The sequence below is a fragment of the Chlamydotis macqueenii genome, chromosome 3 (genome assembly GCF_036417535.1).
Source record: "Chlamydotis macqueenii isolate bChlMac1 chromosome 3, bChlMac1.mat, whole genome shotgun sequence".
NCBI lineage: Eukaryota > Metazoa > Chordata > Aves > Otidiformes > Otididae > Chlamydotis > Chlamydotis macqueenii.
The window spans coordinates 86776620-86798522 of NC_141558.1; the positions used below are offsets into that span (position 1 = coordinate 86776620).

At 48.6% G+C, this 21903-nt stretch overlaps 1 protein-coding gene across 2 annotated transcripts in view; it reads left to right on the forward strand.

The window, feature by feature from the left end:
* Positions 1 to 21643, forward strand: part of MDGA1 (MAM domain containing glycosylphosphatidylinositol anchor 1) — a 141969-nt gene extending 120326 nt beyond the window's left edge. For both annotated transcript variants that reach the window (XM_086744311.1, XM_086744312.1), the window contains exons 14-17: positions 613 to 747; positions 18540 to 18670; positions 19649 to 19757; positions 21106 to 21643. In XM_086744311.1, the coding sequence (XP_086600437.1) occupies positions 613 to 747; positions 18540 to 18670; positions 19649 to 19757; positions 21106 to 21197 (467 nt within the window). In that variant the 3' untranslated portion in view covers positions 21198 to 21643. The remainder of the gene's footprint in view (positions 1 to 612; positions 748 to 18539; positions 18671 to 19648; positions 19758 to 21105) is intronic.
* The last annotated feature ends 260 nt before the right edge of the window (positions 21644 to 21903 follow it).

Genomic DNA, 21903 nt, shown 5'->3' on the forward strand with positions numbered 1-21903 from the left:
AAAAATGGGAAATGCCAGCTAAGGAAATGGCTTTTCCCATTAATGTTCAGTACACCAGCCTGATTGAGCATTGAAAACCGTGCCAACAAATTAAATAGCTAATCTGTTCCTCCCCGGGTTGTTAACAACTACTTTGGTATTGTTCTCTTTAGATAACAATGTTGTTTAGGCCAGATATACTGAATCCTCTCTGCCTCTACTTGAGGCAGAGAAATTGGGCTGGCATGGTTTCTCCCTCCTCTTTCTGGTTTTCTCCTTACGCAGTGCAGTCAGCTCTGGGGCTGCTGGTGCGGCAGGAGAGAGGCTCCTTTTTGCACCCAGGCAGATGTGTGCGTGCATGTTCAGGGACTCATCTGCTGCATGCGTGTGCAGCGGGTCTGCTGATGCCTGTCTCTCGCACTCTCCCCTAAACACTGCAGAGGCAAAGGGAGACATTGCCAACATCCTGCAAGTGTCTCTGGCCAGGATCACAGTGGGTGTGGAGCAAATGGGAAGAGCCAGGCCATGTCTCTCGGAGGAGGAGCCGTCTCCCCAGCCCTGGCATCCCATTGCTTGCAGGGAGGGAGACCCAGTGCTTGCTGCCTTTCCCCACCTTTCCCTCTCGTTCTGTAGGTTATTACATGTTCATCGAGGCATCCCGACCCCGGGTGACAGGAGACAAAGCCCGGCTCATCAGCCCCGTCTACAACATCACTGCCAAGTATTACTGTGTCTCCTTCTACTACCACATGTACGGGAAGCACATCGGTGAGTACCCTCCGAGGAAGGGTAACCCCAGCCTAGCGCAGGCTGTCAGGGAAGACCTCCAGCCTCTGCTCCTCCAGCTGTGCCTGCAGCCAGCATCAGTCCTCAAAGCACCAGAGTGGGCTGTTGCTTTCAGATACTCGTCCCTTACCCACACCCCAGCAGTGTCAGGGCTGTGAGGCTCTTGCAGCCCATCCTCGACGCTGTATCTTGCAGGTAACCATCACCTGTTCCCCTCTGGCTCACTCCTCCTCTAGCATAAGGCTCCCTACCCTCCACAAAAAAAAGAGTATTGTACCCCCGTGTACACACATTTCCCTTGCTCATGGCCACAGCCACCTTGCTCCAGGCGGCAGGACACCGGTCTGTCAGAGAGGAGATGGAGATGGAGGGGCTTTGTGGGACCGGAGGGCTCTTTAGTGGCTGCAGCTATTCTGGGGTGAGCAGGACGCATGTTCCCTCAGCTGTGCTGAGGGGCTGTCTGCTCTGCCTGACTCCCTCCACTCTAACCATAAGCCTACGAGTGCAGTGAGCACCCCAGAAGTGCCTGGCACACTAATAAGTTTCCATATCCAGTCAAGGAGCAATTGCTAATTCGTCACCTCTTGATTATAATTTCATTAATTTGAATAATAGATGCACTCTTCCCACAGCACGCTGGGTTATTAATCACCTGCTGGACTGCAGCCTGACTGAAAAATCAGGGCCCAGGCAGGAAAGTGTCCGCCCTTCAATAAACGGGGTTAATTAACAGCTCTGTGCCATGGCACCGTTGATGTCATTGGGAGGGAGCGTGCTCTTGGATCTGGCCATCACGTCTCTGCAGATGTGTTGCACAGCAGAGAGGTTAACCTGCAAATTCTGGGATCTCCTTCTCTCAGTGGGGGCAAGGCTGAGACCCTGACCCTCTGGGTGCCAGGAGGTAAGGGCTGAGCTGCGGGTCACAGAGCAGGTCTCCATCTCTGTCTTTGCTCTGAGGGCTCATACTTGCTGTCTGCGCTCAGAGTCCGGCAAGGTGGGAAGTGTTTGCACACACCTGTATTCCCCCACAGACAGGCTGCTCCGTGCTGTCTTCAGGCTGGCGGCCGCAGGTTGCTCAGGCAGAGCTGGAACCAGTGCTGATTCACAGCAGGTTTTCCTGGACCTGCTGGTCTTGCTTCGCTGACAGAGTCCAGCTGTTAATGCTGGCTGGCAAGCCCCCTTGTTGCCTGCAGCTGCCCGTTGTGGTTAGTCAGCCTTGCTGCCTAATTCCTGGACGTCTTCTGGCATCTTTGAAAGGGATCTCATCCTTGGCGATTGCAACAAAAGGTGGCCCAGACTGGTGGGAGACTTAGAAGGAAACAAGATGTGGAGGGAGGAGGCCTCTCTTGATTTGTTTAGGAATACAGCTATGTGTACTATTTCCAAGTTCATTTCACAGGGAAAGTAAAAGCCCATTCACTTTTGTTCACTTTAGGAAGAGAGCTCTGTTTGACAGCTCTCATGTGGTCGTCTGTCTGGAAATGGGGTGAACTGGACATGCCAGGGAATCAATTCATTACAGGGTTTTGGCTTTTAGCATTTTAACTCTTTATTCATTTGCTCCACCCACAACTTGCCCAGAGCAAAAGACACAGTTACTCCCAAGACCTAAGAAAGCCACTAAGTGCATTTTTCTATTCTTTCTACTTCAGGCGCCTCTTATATTTGTGGATTTTTCCTTTCATACTCAATGCCGCTGCCCCTGCCTGCTTCCCATTTCCCCCTTGTTGCACAAAGGGGCTGATAAACTTGTGCGAGGTGGATAGATTTTCTAGGGTGAGTGCTGCTGAGCTGAGAGCAAATAAATTATTTTAAAATTAGACTGACTAAATAGAGTCAGGGAATGAGAGGGAAAGAAATGAGAAAAAGTTCTTTTCTCTTGGCCTGTGGAATATGTGACTTGGTCTAGCGAACCCACAATATACCTGTCTGCAAATTGAAATTCAGTACCTTGTGTCTACTCTCTACTCTGGAGTTTCTTTCAGGGCCAGTCACGATGTTCTGTAATCGTTTTGTCTTCTCTTCTACATATCAGGGCACCAGGATGAAGCTGAGACCTCTCCAGGAAAAATCAGAATGCCTGCTAATCCTGAAATTGTCCAGGTTTCATCATTCCAACTATGCTACTTACTAATTCCTACACTACTTGGTCTTTTTCCTTACTGCCACGCTGGCAGCACTCTGGCATAGTCCTCATCCCTGCACACGCACGAATGAACCCGCGTTTGGGACACACTCTGTTTCACAAGCAGGACTAATAGCTCAATCTGCATTTCTAAAGCACGTGGCTGGTTTTGCTGGTGCGAAGGTTGTGAGACCCTGTCAGAAAGCTTTAGTTTGTTCGGGTGGTGCCAGGCTTGATGCCCTTGGTGGCTGAAGTCCTCTCAGAGTCCCTTGGGGAAGTGGCAGCCTGCCTGAGGGCAAACCATGCTTCTTCAGCTCATTGACACTTTCCTCTTTAGCCCTGGCTTGGAGGAGGGTGTCCCCTCTTAGGTACAGGGCTCCTCTCTGGGACTTCTCCTCTCAAATGAGGAGACAGACCTTGGCCTTCTAGCTGTATCACATATGCAACAATATGAAGGTAAAGATGGGGCGGCTGCAACCCTGGGGCCACATCCAAATTGTTTCCCATATAGCCAGCTGTCCCCAATGCCTGCAGACACAGCCCCAGCCTCTGGCTCGCCTAGTGCCAGCCCCATCCCGCCATGCCAGATGCCAGCCAGATACTCTCTTGCTGAGCCAGCCACTCAGCAAGAGAGTATGAGATTGCCGCTGTTGGCAGACAGTGCCAGCAAGAGGACATCTCCCAGCCCAAGCCTCTCTGAGCAGCTCCAGCTCCATCCTGGAGCAAACCGAAGCTCTGTCACTATGAAAAGAAGCCATATAAAATCTCGACATTTATTTATTTTTTTAATAACCCTTTTATTACCTTTTTCCCCCCTCTGCAGAACTTGAAAGCTGGTTTACTCTCACAATTTGACTATAAAATATCCATAGCCATCCAGGCAAATCTTCCCTGGGAGAGTTCCCAGACACTACTCGTTTATAATAGATATGACGAAAGAGAGAAACAGAATACAAATGGAGCCTTTGTAGCCGTGGTATAAAATATTCAGCAACTGGCAGAGCAGGGTGATGTTGAATATCTCTCAGCCGATGAGAGAGCAGAGTGAAGGGGAGTTCCCTGGAGGCGATTCCCATTCTTCTGGAGTTATTTGGTCATCGATTTTCCTTCCTCGGGCCCCCTCCAGAGCGAGCATTCATGTTGCCCTGCAATCCTGCCAGCCCAAACATAAAAATCAGGGGCAGAGGAAGAAATCCAGTTTCCAGCAGGCACTGTCTTGCTTGTGGCAGGTGCAAATATATCAAACGAGGAATTGCTCACTTTCTTAAGGAGAGGAAGCTGGCCACAGCAGGCAGTGACCAGTTGCCAAGCTGAAAAAGCCTCTTTGTCCCGTTGGTTTGGTGAGTCAACTGAGACGAGATCCTCAAGTCCTTGCTTCAGCCATCAGACTCTTCTTCCTCTCTTCCCAGGGTCTGCCTAGGAGGAGGATGCTTTGAGGGGACAGCTTGGTGCAGTGTTCCTGATGGCCTGCTCCCCTGCCACCTCTCTGTCACATCTCCTAGCTCAGTGGTAGCCAGGTTAAGATCTGCATGGCCTCCTGCCTGCTGCTGGATGCTCTCAGAGACCCTGCAGCAGAAGATCCCTTCATGGTCAAACAGCAGGAGGAAGGTCACTCAGAGGAATGAGGAAGTTTCAGTCACATGGACGTAGCTTTTTGCATGGCCATTGTGGTCCCTGTGGTACACAGTGATTGCTAACGCTATCGCTTCCTATCTCATGAGCCGGTGACTGTGCTTATGGGGAAAACACTTGGGTCAAAGAGTTTACCTTCTCACAGGGGTACCTACATGCAAGCAGTGATGTCGGATGTACACAGGCAGCATTTTTTTTAGCGTCCTTCTGATTTGTGAGCTTACTGGTAGACCCTTTTCAAACTATATTTGCTATCTTTTTAACTACATGCAGGCTTATGACAAGATACAGCCTCAGAGAGGGGAGAAGACAAAGACCCCTCCTTGCCCTGGGGTACCTCCCACAATGGGACTGTTCAGCTGTTTCCTGTAGTGAAACTGGCAGGTCCTGGGCTTCAAGAGCTGGGCCTGATTGAATGCAATGTCTGAAAACCCTGCTCTTGGCTTGCAGTTTTGGTACTTTGCGTCTCCTTTCTGCACCAGCAGTGTCATGGTCTTACCTTTGCCAGTTCCTCTCCCAGAAATCAGGGAACAGGCTTATTTTCTGCTATGTGTCCAGCATCTATGAAACTCATGGAGAGTTAAAGGTGCTGTTGTTCCGGCTTAGTGCCCATACAGACCTTGTCTGACCGCCCCAGCTAAATCTAGCCTGTATGTAATCAGGAAGGAAAATTTACAACGAAATGGTCAACTACTCATTGCTTCTTGAGGGGGAGTGGAGAGGGAGGTGCTCATCTCTTCTCCCTGGTATCCAGTGACAAGATGCATGGGAATAGTTCGAAGCTGCAATCAAGGGAGGATCAGACTAGATATTACGAGACATTTCTTTACTGAGAGGGTGGTCAGATGCTGGAACAGGCTTCCTAGAGAGGTGATTGAAATGGTCAGGCAGTTGGACTAGATGATGGCTGTAGGTCCCTTCCAACTGAACTAGTCTAATCTAAGATACTGTGAGGAACAGTGCTTGGAATTGATTAAGAGGTATTTTGGTTCTGAGTCACTAGAAACAATGAGACCTGATCGGATCACTTGCTGCAGCATCCAAGTTCAAGAAAGCCACAAGCTGTTTCACAGAGGTAACTGGGTTGTTAGCAGGCTGCTTAGGCTGCTGGTGTCACCACTGATGCCCTCCTGCTGAGAAGGAAACACAGATCTGGAAGGCCCGCCAAACTAAATTGCATCTTTACTTCTTCAGCTCAGATAATGCAGCCCAGTGCAAAGGTGTATCTGAGAGGTTGTGGTGGATGATCACACATAGGTGCCAGTGTTAGCATGGATGCCATGTGGCTGCATCGTGTTCCTGACAAGTGACAGTAGTCAGAGCTGTCAGGTACTAGCGATATCAATGTAAAAGCAATTTGAACCATGACGACATCCTTTTTGTAAGATTCAACATCATAGCTCCCTCCTTCCTACCCAAGCCTCATTTATGAACACAGCACCCTGCTATTGCACACAGTTATACACGTGGCACCCTGGAGGTAGCTGCATTCTGTTGGATATATAAAGTTTGCCTTATATACAAATGCATTGTTCACAAAATCCATGTTGTTATCTACGGTGCAAAAACTCTACATGGTAGAGGTTACATCACTGGATTGATTGAGGCCAGGCTGATTTTCCTAATCAGTATGATTCACTTCCCCCTATGTTATTGAAAACAAGTTGCAGTTAGAGTTAAGTGAACAGTTTGTAATGAAAAAAAAGGTATTCGATTTTTTTAATACTCTTTTCTTTTTCCACTTATTCAGATGGGTTCTTGGCTTTACTCGTTCCCCCATCAACAGATGTGTATTTGACTAATGCTTTGTGCAGATATCCAGCACCTTCCTGTGGTCCACAGTATGGACTCTTTGGACAGACTGTCATCTCTTCTGGTAGCATCTACTTGTTTTTTGGGGAAGTTAGACAAGTACCATGATCATGAGCAAGGATTATAAATACCTGGCAAGATAACCACATATTTGTAATGTCTCATTCAAGATCTGTAGGTTCAATACAGTGGCTCTGAACTAAAGACTGTTGAAGTCATTGTTTTTCTAAAGACTTCAGTGAACTTTGGATTACAGCCATAGATTTAAAGATTGTTAAGACCAAATGGGACCAATACATTATCTAATCAAACTTCCTGCATAACCAAGGGCAGAGAACTCTCTTCAGTTATTCTTGCTGGAGCTCAGTAAATACTATGTGCCTACACCTTCATTGGATGTTTACTTACAAAGAGCACCAACAGCACACTTGACACAGCTTGCAGATGGGGGACTGAATCATCCCTAAGCCAAAGAGCTTGGCATGTAAAGCTGAAGAAGACATGGAGAGGAGGGAAAGGTATTTAGATGTGGATTGGCTATATGCCATTTTTATTCCATGGATAACGCATCTTAGTGTTGACGCAGGCTTAGTACCTTGAATCTGGGTGCACTGATCCTCACCTTTCCTTGCCCCTTGCTGAAAGTGCATCACTGAATCAAGTTCCCAGTGCAGACAGCCACTGAAATGTTGCCTTCTTCAAAAGTCCTCCTCTTCTGTTTTACCAGTCATCTGACCACATTCCTGCACAAATTTGTTGGCAAGGTTGTCAGACACCAATTCATTTACAGATGCCCTGAATACCCACAGATCATCTTTGCTCCTGCTCACATGATTTAAGTCACTGTTACTCATCTGGTGGAAAGATGTGATCCCCCCTGTCTTCTTCCAGACTTTCAGGAAGGCATCTTTCCATTCAGACCTGGCTCACAGCAGCAGCCTTGCACAAAGTTGAGTAGCTGGAAGGATATTGCAACCTGATCATCTCCTGAGACATCAGGTGTTGCATCAATTATTCAGACCCTGAAATTGCTAGATACAAAACTTAACAGACACTTAGGAGGAAATGGGAGCTCTCAGTGCATATCCAGCTACTTCTTTAGCACTCCCAGGTCACTCTTCTGTTCTTTCAGTGGACCATTAACTATTTCATCAGTGGTGACTGAAGTTGGACGTTCCAGGTGCACATCTGGAGACTCTCCTGGGTGTTCTGATAGGATAAAGACTGGGGGGCCAGAGTGCACAACTCTCTTACGCTACTTGTGCAACCATCCCTATCTGTTCTTGAACTTCAGCCAGACATAATTTTGTAACATGTATTGAAATGCTCAACAAGTGCCAGTCATCACCTTTACTTCCAGGAGTGAATGCCTCTTCCAAAGAGAGCTCTGTAGGGATGACAGGCACCTCAGCGCTTGAATTGAAGGAGTTTGCAGATCCAGGTTGGGAGTATCACTGTCTCAGCCAGTCCCCTGGAAGTTTTCTGGTGAAAGTACAGCTGGGAATGAAATAGGAAAGGAGTCTCTTGCTATAATATATCATGCCTCAAAGCTGGGAACACAGCCTACTCTAACAGCCTTCCTGCAGCAAACCACTTCCCAGGCCCGAAACATTGACCTCTCACGTCTCCTCAGGTCAGGCAGAGGAGGAGGGCAGAGAACAGATTTTGAGTGGTGTCTTCAGTTCAACAGGAAGAATATGTGACCTCAGCTGCTTATTCCTGCTCTCTTGCTGCCTTCAGCATCGCACTAAAACAGCCCATCTGCTGCAAGCCCTGCAGCCGTGCAGCTGCCCTGTGCTTGGCTCCCGGGACTGAGAGACCACAGACTGGGTGATGATGGGGAAATTGGTTGTTAATAGGGATAGAGAAGAGACAGGCAAAGTCTTCCTCAGCATAAGTACATCTGCTTCTGCAGGGTTTTTGTCAGGAACCCTCCTACACACATCCCCCACTTGTATTTTGGGGGCTCTGGGAGGCTCCCTCCTCTCTGGCTGAGGTCTTTGCAAGGCCTGCCTACGGAAGGGAGGCAGGCAGACTCCGCCTGTCTGGCTGTTGTGCTCTTTTAAGCCTGGCAGTGTCTATGAAGCAGACTTCTGTTTCAGCCCATCTGAGAGACCTGAGCACATGAATTGCACGTAGGACCCGACTGTCTCTGGTGACAAAGATGAAAGGGTCTGTTATCAAAGCTAGGAGAAGAGAGAGCATTTGCCTGGAGCCATTTGGGCATGTCATAAAGCAGAGGGTGATAAAGGAGCAAGCAGACACATGGTCTGCTTCTCGCTACATTCCTCGTATTCCCATTTGCCCCCAGCTGGCCTCTCCTCCCTAAGGTAGTACCCAGCACTTTTGGGGACCCCGAGGTACAGCAACGGTAAGAGGGAAGGAGCTGCTTGGCTGCCTTCAGGTTGCCTGGTTCCAGAAGACATTGGAGAGGGATAAAGATGGGCTGCTGCAGCTCACCTGCATGAGGCACAGAGCAAGTGTAATGATCCTGTCCATGGTCTGGCCAGCACTGCTGCCTATGGAGGCTCTGCTTCACAGCTGCTTCACCAGGGTAGGTCTTAAGCCCCACCTTGGACTTGGTCTTTGTAATGAGAAATCATAGTCTGACGTCTACCCTCTGTAGGGCCTTAGGACCATAGTCCAGACAGTCCATTCTGGGGTTTGAGATTAATTTAGGTGCTCTATCTACAGCGCTCAACTTTAGGATAGCGATGAGTGATTCAGGCTGCCCGGTGAGGAGAGAGAGGTTGGTGTGTCTAACAAAGACCAACACTGGCTGTCTTCCTACTCAGGACAAACAGAGGCCTGACCCAACCAAATCACCCTCTGGGCCACCTTTGGAGCCCTGTCTGGACATACCAAGCCCTTGTGCAGGTGTTTTTGTTGCCAGCTGAAGCTGGGACCCTCACCACTTCCCCATCACATGCCCCATAAAGGCTAATTCACATGTCTTCTGTCCCCCTGCCCCATGTGCCCACCAGAAATGGTGCAGAAATAGTCCCACAATTAAATTAAGGGCTCGTGCCGTGTTTGGAAGGATGAGGACCGCAATAAAGGCAGCATGGCTGGGCTGTTTTGCTGCCCACGGAAGCTGCCACCTTGCACTGGGGGTATCAGGGCTTTGCAGGTGCATCCCCACCAGCACATCCCATCCTGTCTGCTGGGAGCTGCACAGGGAAACAAGGGCAACGGCGTCCGTTTCAGTGTTGGGCACCTGGGGCTCCCTCTGCCCTGCCTGGAGCTGAGTCAGAGGCAGCGCTGGGCTCATACACAGCTGTGGCCCTGAGGAGAGACCGACTCTCAACTTACCCCTGATTCACCTTTTCCCCTTGCTCTGCTGAAATCATATTTCCTTCTTCTACTACATCCAGCTTTCCCTGACCAGACACTTTGTACCGTTAGTACACCTTCCCTCCCAACAGAATTTCACTGATGAGGGTTTGGGTTTTTTTTGTTAAACAGGATTTGATCCAACTGTCTAGTTTATCTATTCAAGCTCAGCAAGGAATGCAACACTGCTGTCTGGGAAGGGTCTGTTTCTGCCTGCTCTGCATTTACATAGGATATATTGTTGCAGACTTGCTTGGGTGGCTCCCAAAAGGCAAGGACAAATTTTCTGGCTACATAGGTAGAAACAATGGCTATGGAAAGATCATAACACCTTTCTTAGGGCTGAATGGATAGAAGAGGAGTTGCACAACTGCATTTAGATCAGGATATATCTCATCCTGCTCTGTGACATCAGGCAGGCTACATCCTGGGTGTGTTTCTGTGCGGGGGATCCTTGCTAGAAGCAAAAGGGCAAGCCCTAGATAAGGGGTGGTACAGGTTGTTCTCAGTCTCTAGAGATGGAGTTCTGCTCAGAATGTCCAGGAAAACTCCTCTCCATAGCTATATCCTCTCCTTCTTAGATGGGGAGGTCTGTAAGGGTGCCCATCCTTACCCTTTACTAGGATCTCTGAATAAAAACAAGCTGTTGAGGCAGGTCTGGACTATAAACCAATTATCTATTTCCAAGAAATATATGATTTTTCTTGTAATGCAAAATCCTCCCTTTTGGGGCTGATGGTATTTCCTGAAGAGTGGAAAATCCGATGAGGAAGACTCTCTCTCTCTGTGTAGAGAGCTCTATGGACAGAGGTGTTGGAAATTATCACACATACCGGTTATGGAGGGAGTCACACAAGGAGCAGGAGTATTAGCATGAATTATCATGGCACAGAGGACACAGAGCAAGTGAGAGCTTCTCTGCATCCAGGCAGTGCCTTCTGACACTGTGCTGCATATAGCAGCACAGAGGGGGCTGTAACAAGGCAGGATGAACCCCAGGGGACATCTCTATCTCATGATGGAGCGTCACCATGCAGGAACAGGGCTTGGCACATTTGGGGCTGCTAGGGGACAAAGAGACCAGGAAGGCAGCTCAAGCACCATCTTGCTCAGTAAGCGAGCAGGGCATACACACTGAAGTCCTTCTCATCATTGACACTGGAATTACTGGGTGCTTCCTAGTCCCATTGGAGTGGGTCAGTGACCACCTCTCTGGAAAAGTATTTGTGTCCCCTGAGCTGGGGCTGGGAAGAGCAAGCTCTGGAGAGGCTGTCTGGTCCCTGTAGGCTGAATGCACACTCCCCACACCATGCTGGGCTGGGGCGCAGGTGTTTGAAGACTTGTTCAGCTCATGTTTGTTTTCTGTTTTACTGGGCTGTAAACAAGCACGTGTCCAGCTGAGATAGTGATAGGCACCATCCTGCCTGCTTGCTTCCCTCTGCCTACAGAAGGCAAGAGGTCTCCAGGAGGTGTGGGGAAACCATTAGGTCACTATTAGGTTGAGTGTCTGAACTGAAGGCAGGTGGGACCATGGTGATAAGCAGAGGGAACCTGCTCCTAGCATGATCCCATGGTCAGATCTGCTGTGAATTGCCACGATGGATTCTGAGGTGGCTGTGGGCCAGCGTGCTGAGCTGGCACATGGGAGCAGAGCTGCTGCCCACAGCAGTGTTTAGGGGCTGTGAAAACACAGCTGGGCTTGGGGCTGAGAGTCAGGCACCCCATCTGTCCTGTAGGGATGGACATAGTCTGTCCACATTATCACCTACAAAATGTTTAAGTATGGAAAAGGGATGTGATTAAGTAAGATGGTATAATCAGATGTGAAGTTGGCAAAAAGCCCGAGGACTCCCAATTCTTGTCTTTTAAACGCCAGACTCCATACCCTCCCTCTACTCTGTTTTGGCTGCATATTGGATGGGCCTTTATTCTTCTGAGATAGCATAAATTTAATGTTGTGGTCTGTGGAGATTTTTTTCTCCCTTTTTCGAATTCCTTAAACCACATCCTGTTGTCCACACATAGAAAGCCTGTTATTGGTCACAAACAACCTCTGTGGGAATTTTCCATGAAAGGGAGTGGCAGGATTTTGTTCCATACATACTGCATCAAAGATGGAAGTCTTGTATCATTCATCTTTCTATGCCAACGCTTTCTCTAATTAGACCATGGATCAAATGAGCAAAGGAGCTCAAGCATAGCTCCATTGCAAGTCTGCTTTTACCGTATCACCATCTGCTCTCCATGTACACAGACAGGTGGGGATATGCTGGAGAGAAGGAGCTGTAGCTGTAGTTTGTCTGCCTTCCTCACGTCAGCACTTGCATTCCTCATCATGAGGCAGACATGACCTTACCATTGCATTCACCCCACTGCCTGCATGCCCCAGGGTCCCCTCCGCACAGCATGTCCCCGCCATGGGTCCAGCCATGGGTCCACTCTGCCTCTTTGCAGTGTAGTGTTGTTGCTGCTCTGCTGGACCGTTCTGTCCATCCCAAAATTCATATGCATGCCAGACAGGTCAGATAGTGATGGATCATAGATCAATCTGTGCAATTGGCTTTGCCATGTCAGGGGATATTGCTTCAAGCCCATTCTCATTTGATGGTGGTTTAGGAGGTCAAGGGTGGAAATGTGTTTGTTTCTTTGATTTTTTTAAATCCACAGTAAAATCCAAAGAAAATTCCCTGTAGCCACATATAAGTAATTTTCACAGGTTTACTGTAGGGGAAACATTGCCAATCAAAACTTATCATATTGCTGTTTATATCCGCAGAAAGTCCCAGCCACAGCAGGGAACTGGAGGCTTTGATTCCCCTGATCCCTTTCCTTATAGCCTCCCCACCGTAATGAAGCAGAAAGAGAATGTCCCATAGCAATTAGCCAGCCTGTGGCACAGCACTGAACGTGCTCAGTGCCTCTCTAAAGCTGATGGGGATGCCTCATGAGTAGAGGTGGAATAGTGGTGCTTTCCAAACTCTGCCCAAGACTCTTTTCTCGCTATTGATGTGCTCTCCGCACCCTCCCACTCTGAAGTGACTGAAGCAGTGGCTGCAGGAAAGGGTCCGTGCAGTGACCTTGTGACTGAACACAGGGGACCCTGCACACCAAGCTGGGATCAGTTAAAGGCGTGTCAAGATAAAATTTTCTGTAATCAGGAGTGGAAAGCAGCCAAGAGGTTTTAATTGTCTTACTCCACATATGTTAATGGATGAAGCATCATTAGAGACTGTGAAAGAGTAAATACATCCTATCATGGCACGAAGACAACTTACATTCCTAGAAATTATGAGTCAGTACAAGCTGATATTATTTCTCCATCTCTACCTGTGCTATGATTATTTTTCCACCCCCTGCTTTCTAGCTCTCAGAGCAGTAACTTTCCCCCACAGCGCTGTAACTGAGAACACCAGCCTGATGCTGACTGCTGTTCATTAACATCCATTTAAATGAGAGAGGAAGAGAGACCTGTGTTTGTTGTAAGGGTTATGAGCAGTAATAGATTCTTTCTGGGGACTGTCATTCTCTCCTGGGATTTGCCTGCACTAAGCTTTGGGCTTTTAGTTTGTGATCAGTGGTGTTACACTCAGCCACACTTAAGGAAGTGGTCAGAGCCCCTGTTAGAAAGGTAAGAGCTCTTTTCTCCCTGACCTGGTTTTAGCTCTCGTATTAGGTCTGCAGGTGACTCCACCAGGCTATAGAAGATCTGAGTCCTCTCTGCACTGTGTATCGTCTCTTTCCAGCCACTGGACATCTCTCTCCAGGAATCAGTTTCTTCTTACCTCAATCTGTCTTGCCTGCAGTTGTGGGAATTTCTACAGGGGCTTTCAGCCCTGGATTCCCAGTTGGGTGCCAGACCTAAACTGGGTCTGCAGCCAGGATTTCTCATGGACAGCTGATCTCCTGAGATAGCTTCATGCCAGAGCAAGGATGCTGCAGGAGCACAGTGGGGAGCTGCAGTGAAACCAGGCTGTGTGCGCGCCTGCGGCCAGCCCTGCTCCTGGCTGTGTATCCCGACAGCCTTCCCTACCCATCCCACAGAGCTCTGCTGTGCTTGGCCCAGTGCCCTGTCCCTCAGTGTGCAGCATCGTCCTCCCTTCACTTCCCAGCCGCTCCAGCTGCCTGCCCTCCATCCAAGCCTGGTAAACTGAGCTGTGCTTCGACCTCCGCAGGCAGCAGCCTTTCCCCACCCTTCACCCTCCATTCACAGCCCCAGCTGCCCCACGGGGAGCTCTTGAGGAAGCCTCTGCCTTCTCTGCCATCCCGCATGGACTGTGCACACGGCCTTGCCCTCACAGACCCAGCCTCCCTCCCGGTGCTGCCTACACTGGCTTTTCCAGATCTACAGTACTATTCAATGCAGCAGTGAAGTCCCCATGCTGTGGAAACTGAGAGAAGACCTTTTCTTGTTGTAAGAAGGTGACATTTAAAGGCATCCCTTGGGCTACTCTATCTGGCAGCCCAGCTGGTGCTCTTTTGTGTGAGTGGCACTCTTTTGAAATGCCAGCTCTGGTCTTAAAGGCAGCCAGCAGAAGGTACGGCTCACTCTGCCTGTAATTGATTCCTCATCACTCCTCGCTGGCCTTTATTCTCCCTTTTGATTGGGAAGAAGGGATAATACAGATTACAAGACAAATGTGAAGATTGCCTTGTATGGGGAGAGGTAACAACAGGATTGCTGGTGTCCTGGGATTTCCCTTGTGTTTGTCTGTCTCTGGTCAGCTGGAGAGATCCTGCAGCAGATAGATGGTCTGTATCTGTATGTGCCTGATCAACAGGTGCCCCTAGGAGATGCCAGACACATCTGATGGGGAAGGGGTGATGATGACAGAAATAAGTAACAAAGCTGGCCATCTAGATTTGTACTCTGATACAGGAAACTGAGTGTGACTGTAGTATAAAACCAGGCAAAAGGGGTGGCTGCAACAGCTGGCCCTGGAGAACGTCCCAGATGGGCTTTTCACATCTCCACTGATGGAGGCATGGGGGTTGGAAAGCAGGTCCCACTTTGGTTCTTCTTCAGTTTGTTACCTCTGGAAAGGCAGAAGAGCTTAGACACTTCTGTTTCCTGTCTTCTTTCTTAGGTCTCGTAAAATGTTTGCTGTCTTTCTGAGTTCCCTTCTAAGTGAGTGAGTCTTACTATCCTTCCTGATTATCATCATCTTATCATGTTGGCAGATAAAAGTAGGTAATGGCAGTTTGCTAACGATCACATGGTGAGTCAGTTCACAGCTGTGAGTGGGCTCCTCACACCCCAAACATGCATGGACCGTGCATTGGCCACCTTTTGCAAAGTGGGATTTGGCTATATAGTCTGTGCTCCAGGAGGGGCATCTTACAGGCATCAGGTGACTGGTTTGGTCTGAACTTGTGTGCCATGCTGAATGCTACACAGGGAGTGAAGATAGTAAGGCATGAGATAGGTATTGCTAGATTGCGTGGAGGTGGGTGTGGGCAGGTGTGAATTCACCAGAGGTCAGAGCTGCAGATGTCAATATCTACATTGATTCCATCTCCTTTTTTTTTTTCCTGAGACAATCTATGGATTTTCATGACTGTAAGTGGAATCCTGGAACAACATTTGATTTTAGGGCAGTGGGCTGAACCCAAGGCTTTTACTCGGAAAACACAAAGCCCTGCAGTACTTGTTCCATCGCAAAGTTGGCTTTCAGGGCCAGACTGAAAGATTGAGATAAAGAAACTCTGAGCAGTTGGAAAGATGACTTGGAGTTTTCTGTAGTCCAGGACTGCAGTGTTTTATGGCTCTGCCTGGAGCTCAGATCTGAAGGTTCATTTCCAGATACCTCCATCACAGGCTACATGCCCTTAAATTTGACTGGCAGCCTGTGGCAGACTGACACACAGTAGAACAGAATAAAATAGAAGATCTGCACAGTCTTTAACATCTGCAACACTGTGGACCTAGTTCAAATGGGGTAGGGACTTCATCCCTGTTTATTTTGAAGTCCTGGAGTCTCTGGCATGCCTCCCAGAAATACATTCCCAGTGACAGCATTACTGGGAAAGGAGGTTGTGTGGTTCTTTCCCTGCCTGAAGGCAGGCTCTGTAACTTAGCGGGAGTTGCAGGTAAGGCTATTAGATCTGACTGTCCTTCACAACTCTTGAATGATTTGTAAGACAGTCATGGGCATGCTGTTTCTCTGTTTTGACCTTCAGTTTTCTGTGTGTAGACAAGAGTGGTGAAACACTTCATGTTGTGGGCAGATAAGGGAGCTTGCTTTCCAGTTGCAAACCTTTTGAAGAATGCCTACTCATATTCAGTATTGTTCTCTTAGGGAATTCAAGGGCCAGAAGGTTGAAACTTTTTTCCTGATGTTGCAAGGACACGGAGCTGTCAGCCAGGATATGCTCAGGTTTGGTTTGGGTTTAGGCCAGGCATTCACAGCCAGTGCTTTTGGGGCACTAATTTGCATTCCAGATGCTTCTCTGGGTCTCCTTCTCTCTCGCCTTTGCTTTTTTCCTAGGGCATCAAAGTTCATTTGCTGCCTGATTTGTCCCAGTGCTGCCTGCTCAGGCAGGCTCTTGCATGACAGATCCTAGCTGCAAGTCCCCAAATGAGGGTAGAATAGACAGCAGTTGTTTTTAATTCTTGCTTGCTAGCAGCTTCATATTAATTCTTCATTCCCTCTCAATCCCTCACCTCACCAACTCTGGCGTCTGTAATTAGCTGCTCTGAACATACTCCTGTTGACATTGATCTATGGGTTTATGTAGTTCCTGTGTAGGCCATCAGTTTGGTCAAGGGCCTCCGTGAGGACTAGGTATCCGTGTTAGAAAGACTTTCCCTTGTAGGAAGCTCCAGAGGACAGGGAGAACACCAAAAAACCAGTGCCAGAGGGAGGTTCCCGTAGTGACTTCTCTCATCCTTGGCACCATGTTTCCAGGAAGGAGATCCCTCTTGCTTACCTCTGTCTCCCCAAGGTCATGCAGTGCCAGCTGGTCTCGAGAGAGAGAAACAAGTTATTTCAATCTTCATTTTGGGTCGTGGTACCCCAAAATGGGTACCACTGAGGAAGGGAATTGAATATGCTCTCCCTGTCCAGTCCGGCCTTCATCTAGTTTTCTCAGCCAGCCTTAGTGCTAACACTTCTGAATATTTCCAGGCAACAGCATGCCCCTCTTTTCTCAGTTCACTAAATTATACACAATTTTAACCTTTTCTTGTAAGTCAGCCACTCAGAATCTAAACATTTTATCATCTTTATTATGCATCTCTGAACTCCCTGTGATGTATCTCTCATTTTCTGACAGCCAGGTGCTCGATGGGGGTACTTCCAGGTCCCTGTCCTTCACACAGTGCCCGCAAGGCTGATGTGCCAAGAATGAAGAATTTCAGGGAATCATGTAGGAAGGAGATTATGTAGGAAAGTCTGTTTCCCTGTCTCTTCCCCTGACCTCTCGCTTATGCCTCTCAGAAGGGCATACCTGGGTGGGAGTGCAGCATCCCAAGTGCAGACAGGCTATGGACATATAAGTAAGGGTTATTATTGCCTCTCTGCTCTCAGGTGTAATATGTCTGTGTACAGAGACCAGAAACACTGATGAGCAACAGCATGACTAGAGTTGTGATTGATTTTTTTCGTTCGCCAGCTGAACTGGAAAAAAAAAAGAGAAAAAGTGCTTCGAGTCAACCTTGAGTGAATGTTTTAAAATGTTTTTTCACTGAAACAAAAAAAAGGAAAAAAAAAGTCAGCTGAGAGGATTACTAAAAAGATGCTGCAGGAAGACAGGTGGAGATTTGTGGGTGGAGGGTAGGGGGTTGTGACTCTGTTTTCAAAGTGAGAACTAGAAATGCATTGAGATTTGTTGGCTTTGGTTTTGGTTTAATGGCAGATGAAAGCTTTGGGGAATTGCTTTGTTTGAAAGAACTTGAACTCAGTGTTGATTCACAGAGTCTTTGTGTCCATCTGAAAACGGATTGGGATGGTACAGGCAGTGTGGTAGAGGCAACGCCACCCAACGCTAGGAAAGAACGACTGGCTCCTCGCTCCAAGGCTGCTTCCAGGGCAAGTGGTGACTGAGGACACAGGTCATATTCCTGCAGCTGACAGCCAGGGCCAGGGCAGGGAGAGGGCTATAAGCTGCATAGCATACATCAGGGGTTAGTGTTAACGGGGAGAGGCAAACGTGTTGTGGGCTCCCCAGTTCAAGTGGGATATAGAGAAACTGGTGTAGGTCCAACAGAGGGCACTCAGAATGGCCAAAGGCCAGGGGCAGAAGTCCTGGGGAAGAGATGTTGAGGGAGCTGGACTTGCTCTGGCAAAGAGGAGGCTACTGTCAGCCCTTGGCCCCAAGCTGTTAGAAGGGCAATTTCAAAGATAACAGAGCCAAAATCTTATCAGTGGTATTAGACGATATAATAGGGAACAGTGGCCACAACTGCTAGTGATGGAGGTTCATACTGCACATTAGGAAAAGTTGATTTCCTCAAGAGATTTCAAGACTTGGCCAAGCAAAGCCATGCTGCCTTCATGTAGAGCTGGAGACAGCTTCAAGCAGGAGGTTGGATGGGATGCCTCTGGGGGTCCCTCACAGCTAGCATTTCTGCCACTGCCTTCTTGCGCCATGCCAGCTGTGCTACAGACTGTTTCTTCCTCATCCTGTCCTCTCTATCTTCATCTGGGTCTATGTTCTCCCTTGGGTCAACCAGATGGATGAAACATTGCCAGTGGTACCTGCCCATCAACCCAGGAGAAAGCTGGTTCCCTCCAGAGGTTACCACTGGGGCTCTGCAGGTTGTCCCTGGGCTGGCTGGGGCATGCAGCTGTGGCTCGTGGCTGAGCCCCAGAGCTATGCCAGGCAGGGTTGCCTGCATGCCCTGGCATGCCAGCGCCCGGTTTCTCTCTTACAGGCTCTTTGAACCTGCTAGTTCGCGTGCGGAATAAGCGAGCCATCGACACCCAGGTCTGGTCGCTCAGTGGGAACCGGGGAAACATGTGGCAGCAAGCACACGTGCCCATCAACCCACCCGGGCCCTTTCAGGTAAGTCAGGTCCACAACCAAGGAGCCACCTGCCACCTGTCCTGTCCATGTGCTGTGGGCTGTAGGAGACTTCTCAGCAGACATCTGCCTCCGTGGCACAGGGGCTGGTTGGGCATGGAGAAGGCACTGGGAGCTCTCCACCCCCAGGGTCATTGGGGCAAGGCAAGAGCTTGGTGGATGCACAGAAATCAAATCTGCTTCTGTCTGAAGCCATCCAACTTTGTTATGGGCAGGCACCAGTTTGGCACTATACATTTTCTGATAATTGCTCGTCTGGAAACTGCTTGTCAAAGAGCTCCTTCGGGTACCAGGTCTGTGTGACAGGTGTTGGTGTTGAGCAGCTGGCCAATGCTGGCCTCTTGGTGTAAAGTGACTTTGAGTGTCAGAGGCTTCTTGTAGCATGTGCTGCAAGAGCCCACCCCTACCCCAGTTTAGGACTGTAGACAGCCTGTGAATATGAACTGGGCCCTCTGTATCTGCTCATTGGGTTGTTTATACGTACCCAGGAAGTGAACTGCTTTGTTACTGGATGTTTTATTGCTGATGGTTTTGCCCATCCTACTTTGCTGTTGTAGGGTTGTTTGTGAGAGCTGGGTCTGTGCAGGCTGGTAAGTTGTGGTACTGTGGCAAAATGCCCAGTGTGTTTTTGGGTACTTTAAAATAATAAATAAGAATTTTGTTACTCTTGCGAGCGCTATTTAGTATTGGTTGGGCTGTTAGTGCACCACATTTAGTAAACTAGAGCTCTCCATGCTCATTTATTACTCTACAGATGCTTAACACACAGGGGTTGGTCCCGTAAGCAGTGGAGTCCAGCTCTCCACATCCAATGAAACAGGGAGAAATCATTCGGTTGGGGACCTGATAAGATCTGGTCTATGCCCTGCTTAACTCTGCAGAGCCTTGCAGTGCAGAAAGGGAACGGGTCCTCTGCAGCTGCAGTCTCACACTGGGCTCTGTCCCATGCTCTGTTTGCAGATCATCTTTGAAGGTGTCCGGGGCACAAGCTACGAGGGGGACATTGCTATCGATGATGTCACTCTGAAAAAGGGGGACTGTCCAAGGAAGCCAATTGGACCAAATAAGGGTGAGAGTGTGCATGCCTCAGAGGAAAACGAGATGGTGGGAGCGCATACATGCACTCACATGCTAAGGGTGTGCAGCTAATTGCAGAGCACATTGACCTGTTGGTGGGACTCAACAAGATGGGTTGACTCCATCAGCGGAAGGGCTGTCAGGACTTCGTATTTGTCAGGAGTTTTTGAATTTGTTCTTTGTAGTTGTGATTAGCAAGAGCTAAAAGGAACAACCAGGTCCTGTAGGGACTGTGCTGCCAGACACCAGCATGCTGAAGTCTGTACCAGTTGGGTTGGGGGTGTCGTCCCCAAGAAGCTAAAGGCTTCTGCAATATCTAATTTCCTGGAAACCCTAGATATGGGAGCTTTGGAAAGGGAAAGACCTTCTGCAGGTTCCAAGGGCCCCTGCAGTATTAAGTCAGTCCTTCTCCAGAGAATAAAATATGCCTTTTGGGGCCTGGAGCCAGGAAGGGCTGGGTTTTTTCCCATTGCTCCCTGGAGCAGAGAGGCACAGCCAGGCAGGGCATTTATTGCACATGCAGGATGGGAGCAAGCTAACCAAACTGTATATCACCTCCCTCCTCATCTTGACAGTGGGTGCTTGAGCTAAATCCCACCAGCCCCTTTCCAGTCCATCCACATCAGCCTGGTGCCAGCATTGCAGAAATGGAGATGATCCCACTCTCACTGAGGTGCACCAGAGGTTGAAGCTGTAGCAAGGTGCGCAAAGCAATATGTAGACATTAGTCCTTGAGTGGGAATCACCGGTGTGCCTGATGCCTTTGTCCTGCCTATGGTCTTGGTAACATGCCTTAGGTGGGCAGGAGAACAGATCTTCAGTGTATGCAAAGCAGAGCCAGACAGGCACTTTAGAGCAAGATTCAATTTGTCTTCTTTATTTTTGAGGGAAAAAAAAAACCTTGTTGAGGCAGAGTCACTCTCAGCAATTTTCTTAACTCCAAAGGTGAAGGAGGAAACAAAACATCAAAATAGTCAGAACACCCTAAAAATTTCAATATTTCAGGTGCAGTTAAAAGTCTATTTCAGCCTAGGATGGCCAAGCTGTAACCAAAACACAAGCAGAACCTTTTGTTTGACTTGAGTTGAATCTTCTGGGGAAGAAAGGAGGGTTGGATTGCAAAAGTAACTAAGATTTAACCTTTTCTCCTGCATTGCAAAATAATTTTGGGAAGCCTTGAGAATATTCAGGGAATGCTGGAAAGATCTTCCAATAGATCTGGGAGGTGCTTTGTGGTTGGGAGTGGGAGGAGAGGCTAAGACACTAATGTGCGCTGGCTTGTTTGATGAGGTCTGGATCCATCCCATCACTAATTCTTTTTCTCTCTTCTCGGCTGGCAGCGGTTGCTCTTCCAGGAAGCGGTGTCCCGGCCCTGCACAGTCCTTGTCTTTATGGCCCATTGACTTTCTTCCTTTACGTGCTGCTCAGATGATGGCAAGCGAGCGCTCCTGTCTTCAGACCGAGACATTCCTGCTCCTTTCCTACTCAGCCACCTGTGCTCCTCTTCCTCCCCTCCTCACTGGCACACCAAAGTGTCCGTATGTTACCAAAGACTGACAGGCATGACCACGCAAAGGGATCTGGTTCAGAACTGGAGCACTCCTTGAGAAAGTCATAATGTCTAGAACAAAAATAAAAAATAAAGACAAAAATTTTTTACAAGCACGTGCACGAGAGAGAGTGAGAGAGAGAGAGGAACGAAGCAAAGAAACAGAAACACAGAAAAGAAGGAATGAAAGACAAAAAATAGGAATGAAGAAATGCGAAGAGCAAATGAAGGAGGAAAAAAACACCCCCATGTTTCCTTGGGAATGTTGGACAGGGCTTCCTCAGGGAAGTGGGAACTTGTTTTAAACAAACAAACAAAAATATATTAAAGCACAAATTTCTACCAGAACAGTTACCTTCTTTACTGCAGAGCCCACAGCTTAGTGGATGATATACCGCAGTATTCCCCTTGTTCCCCCCGTGCTTTCCCGTTGGCTGGGGCTGCCCTGCTCTGGCTGTGGCTCCCTGCAGTAAGGCCAGCCTCGACTGTGGGGTAGTGGCCGCCCTGCGTGCTGGTGGCCAGAGCATCTTGCTGCCCACCGCATGTGCTTCAGTGTCTCTATCCATCCGCATCTTCCAGGCTTTCATGT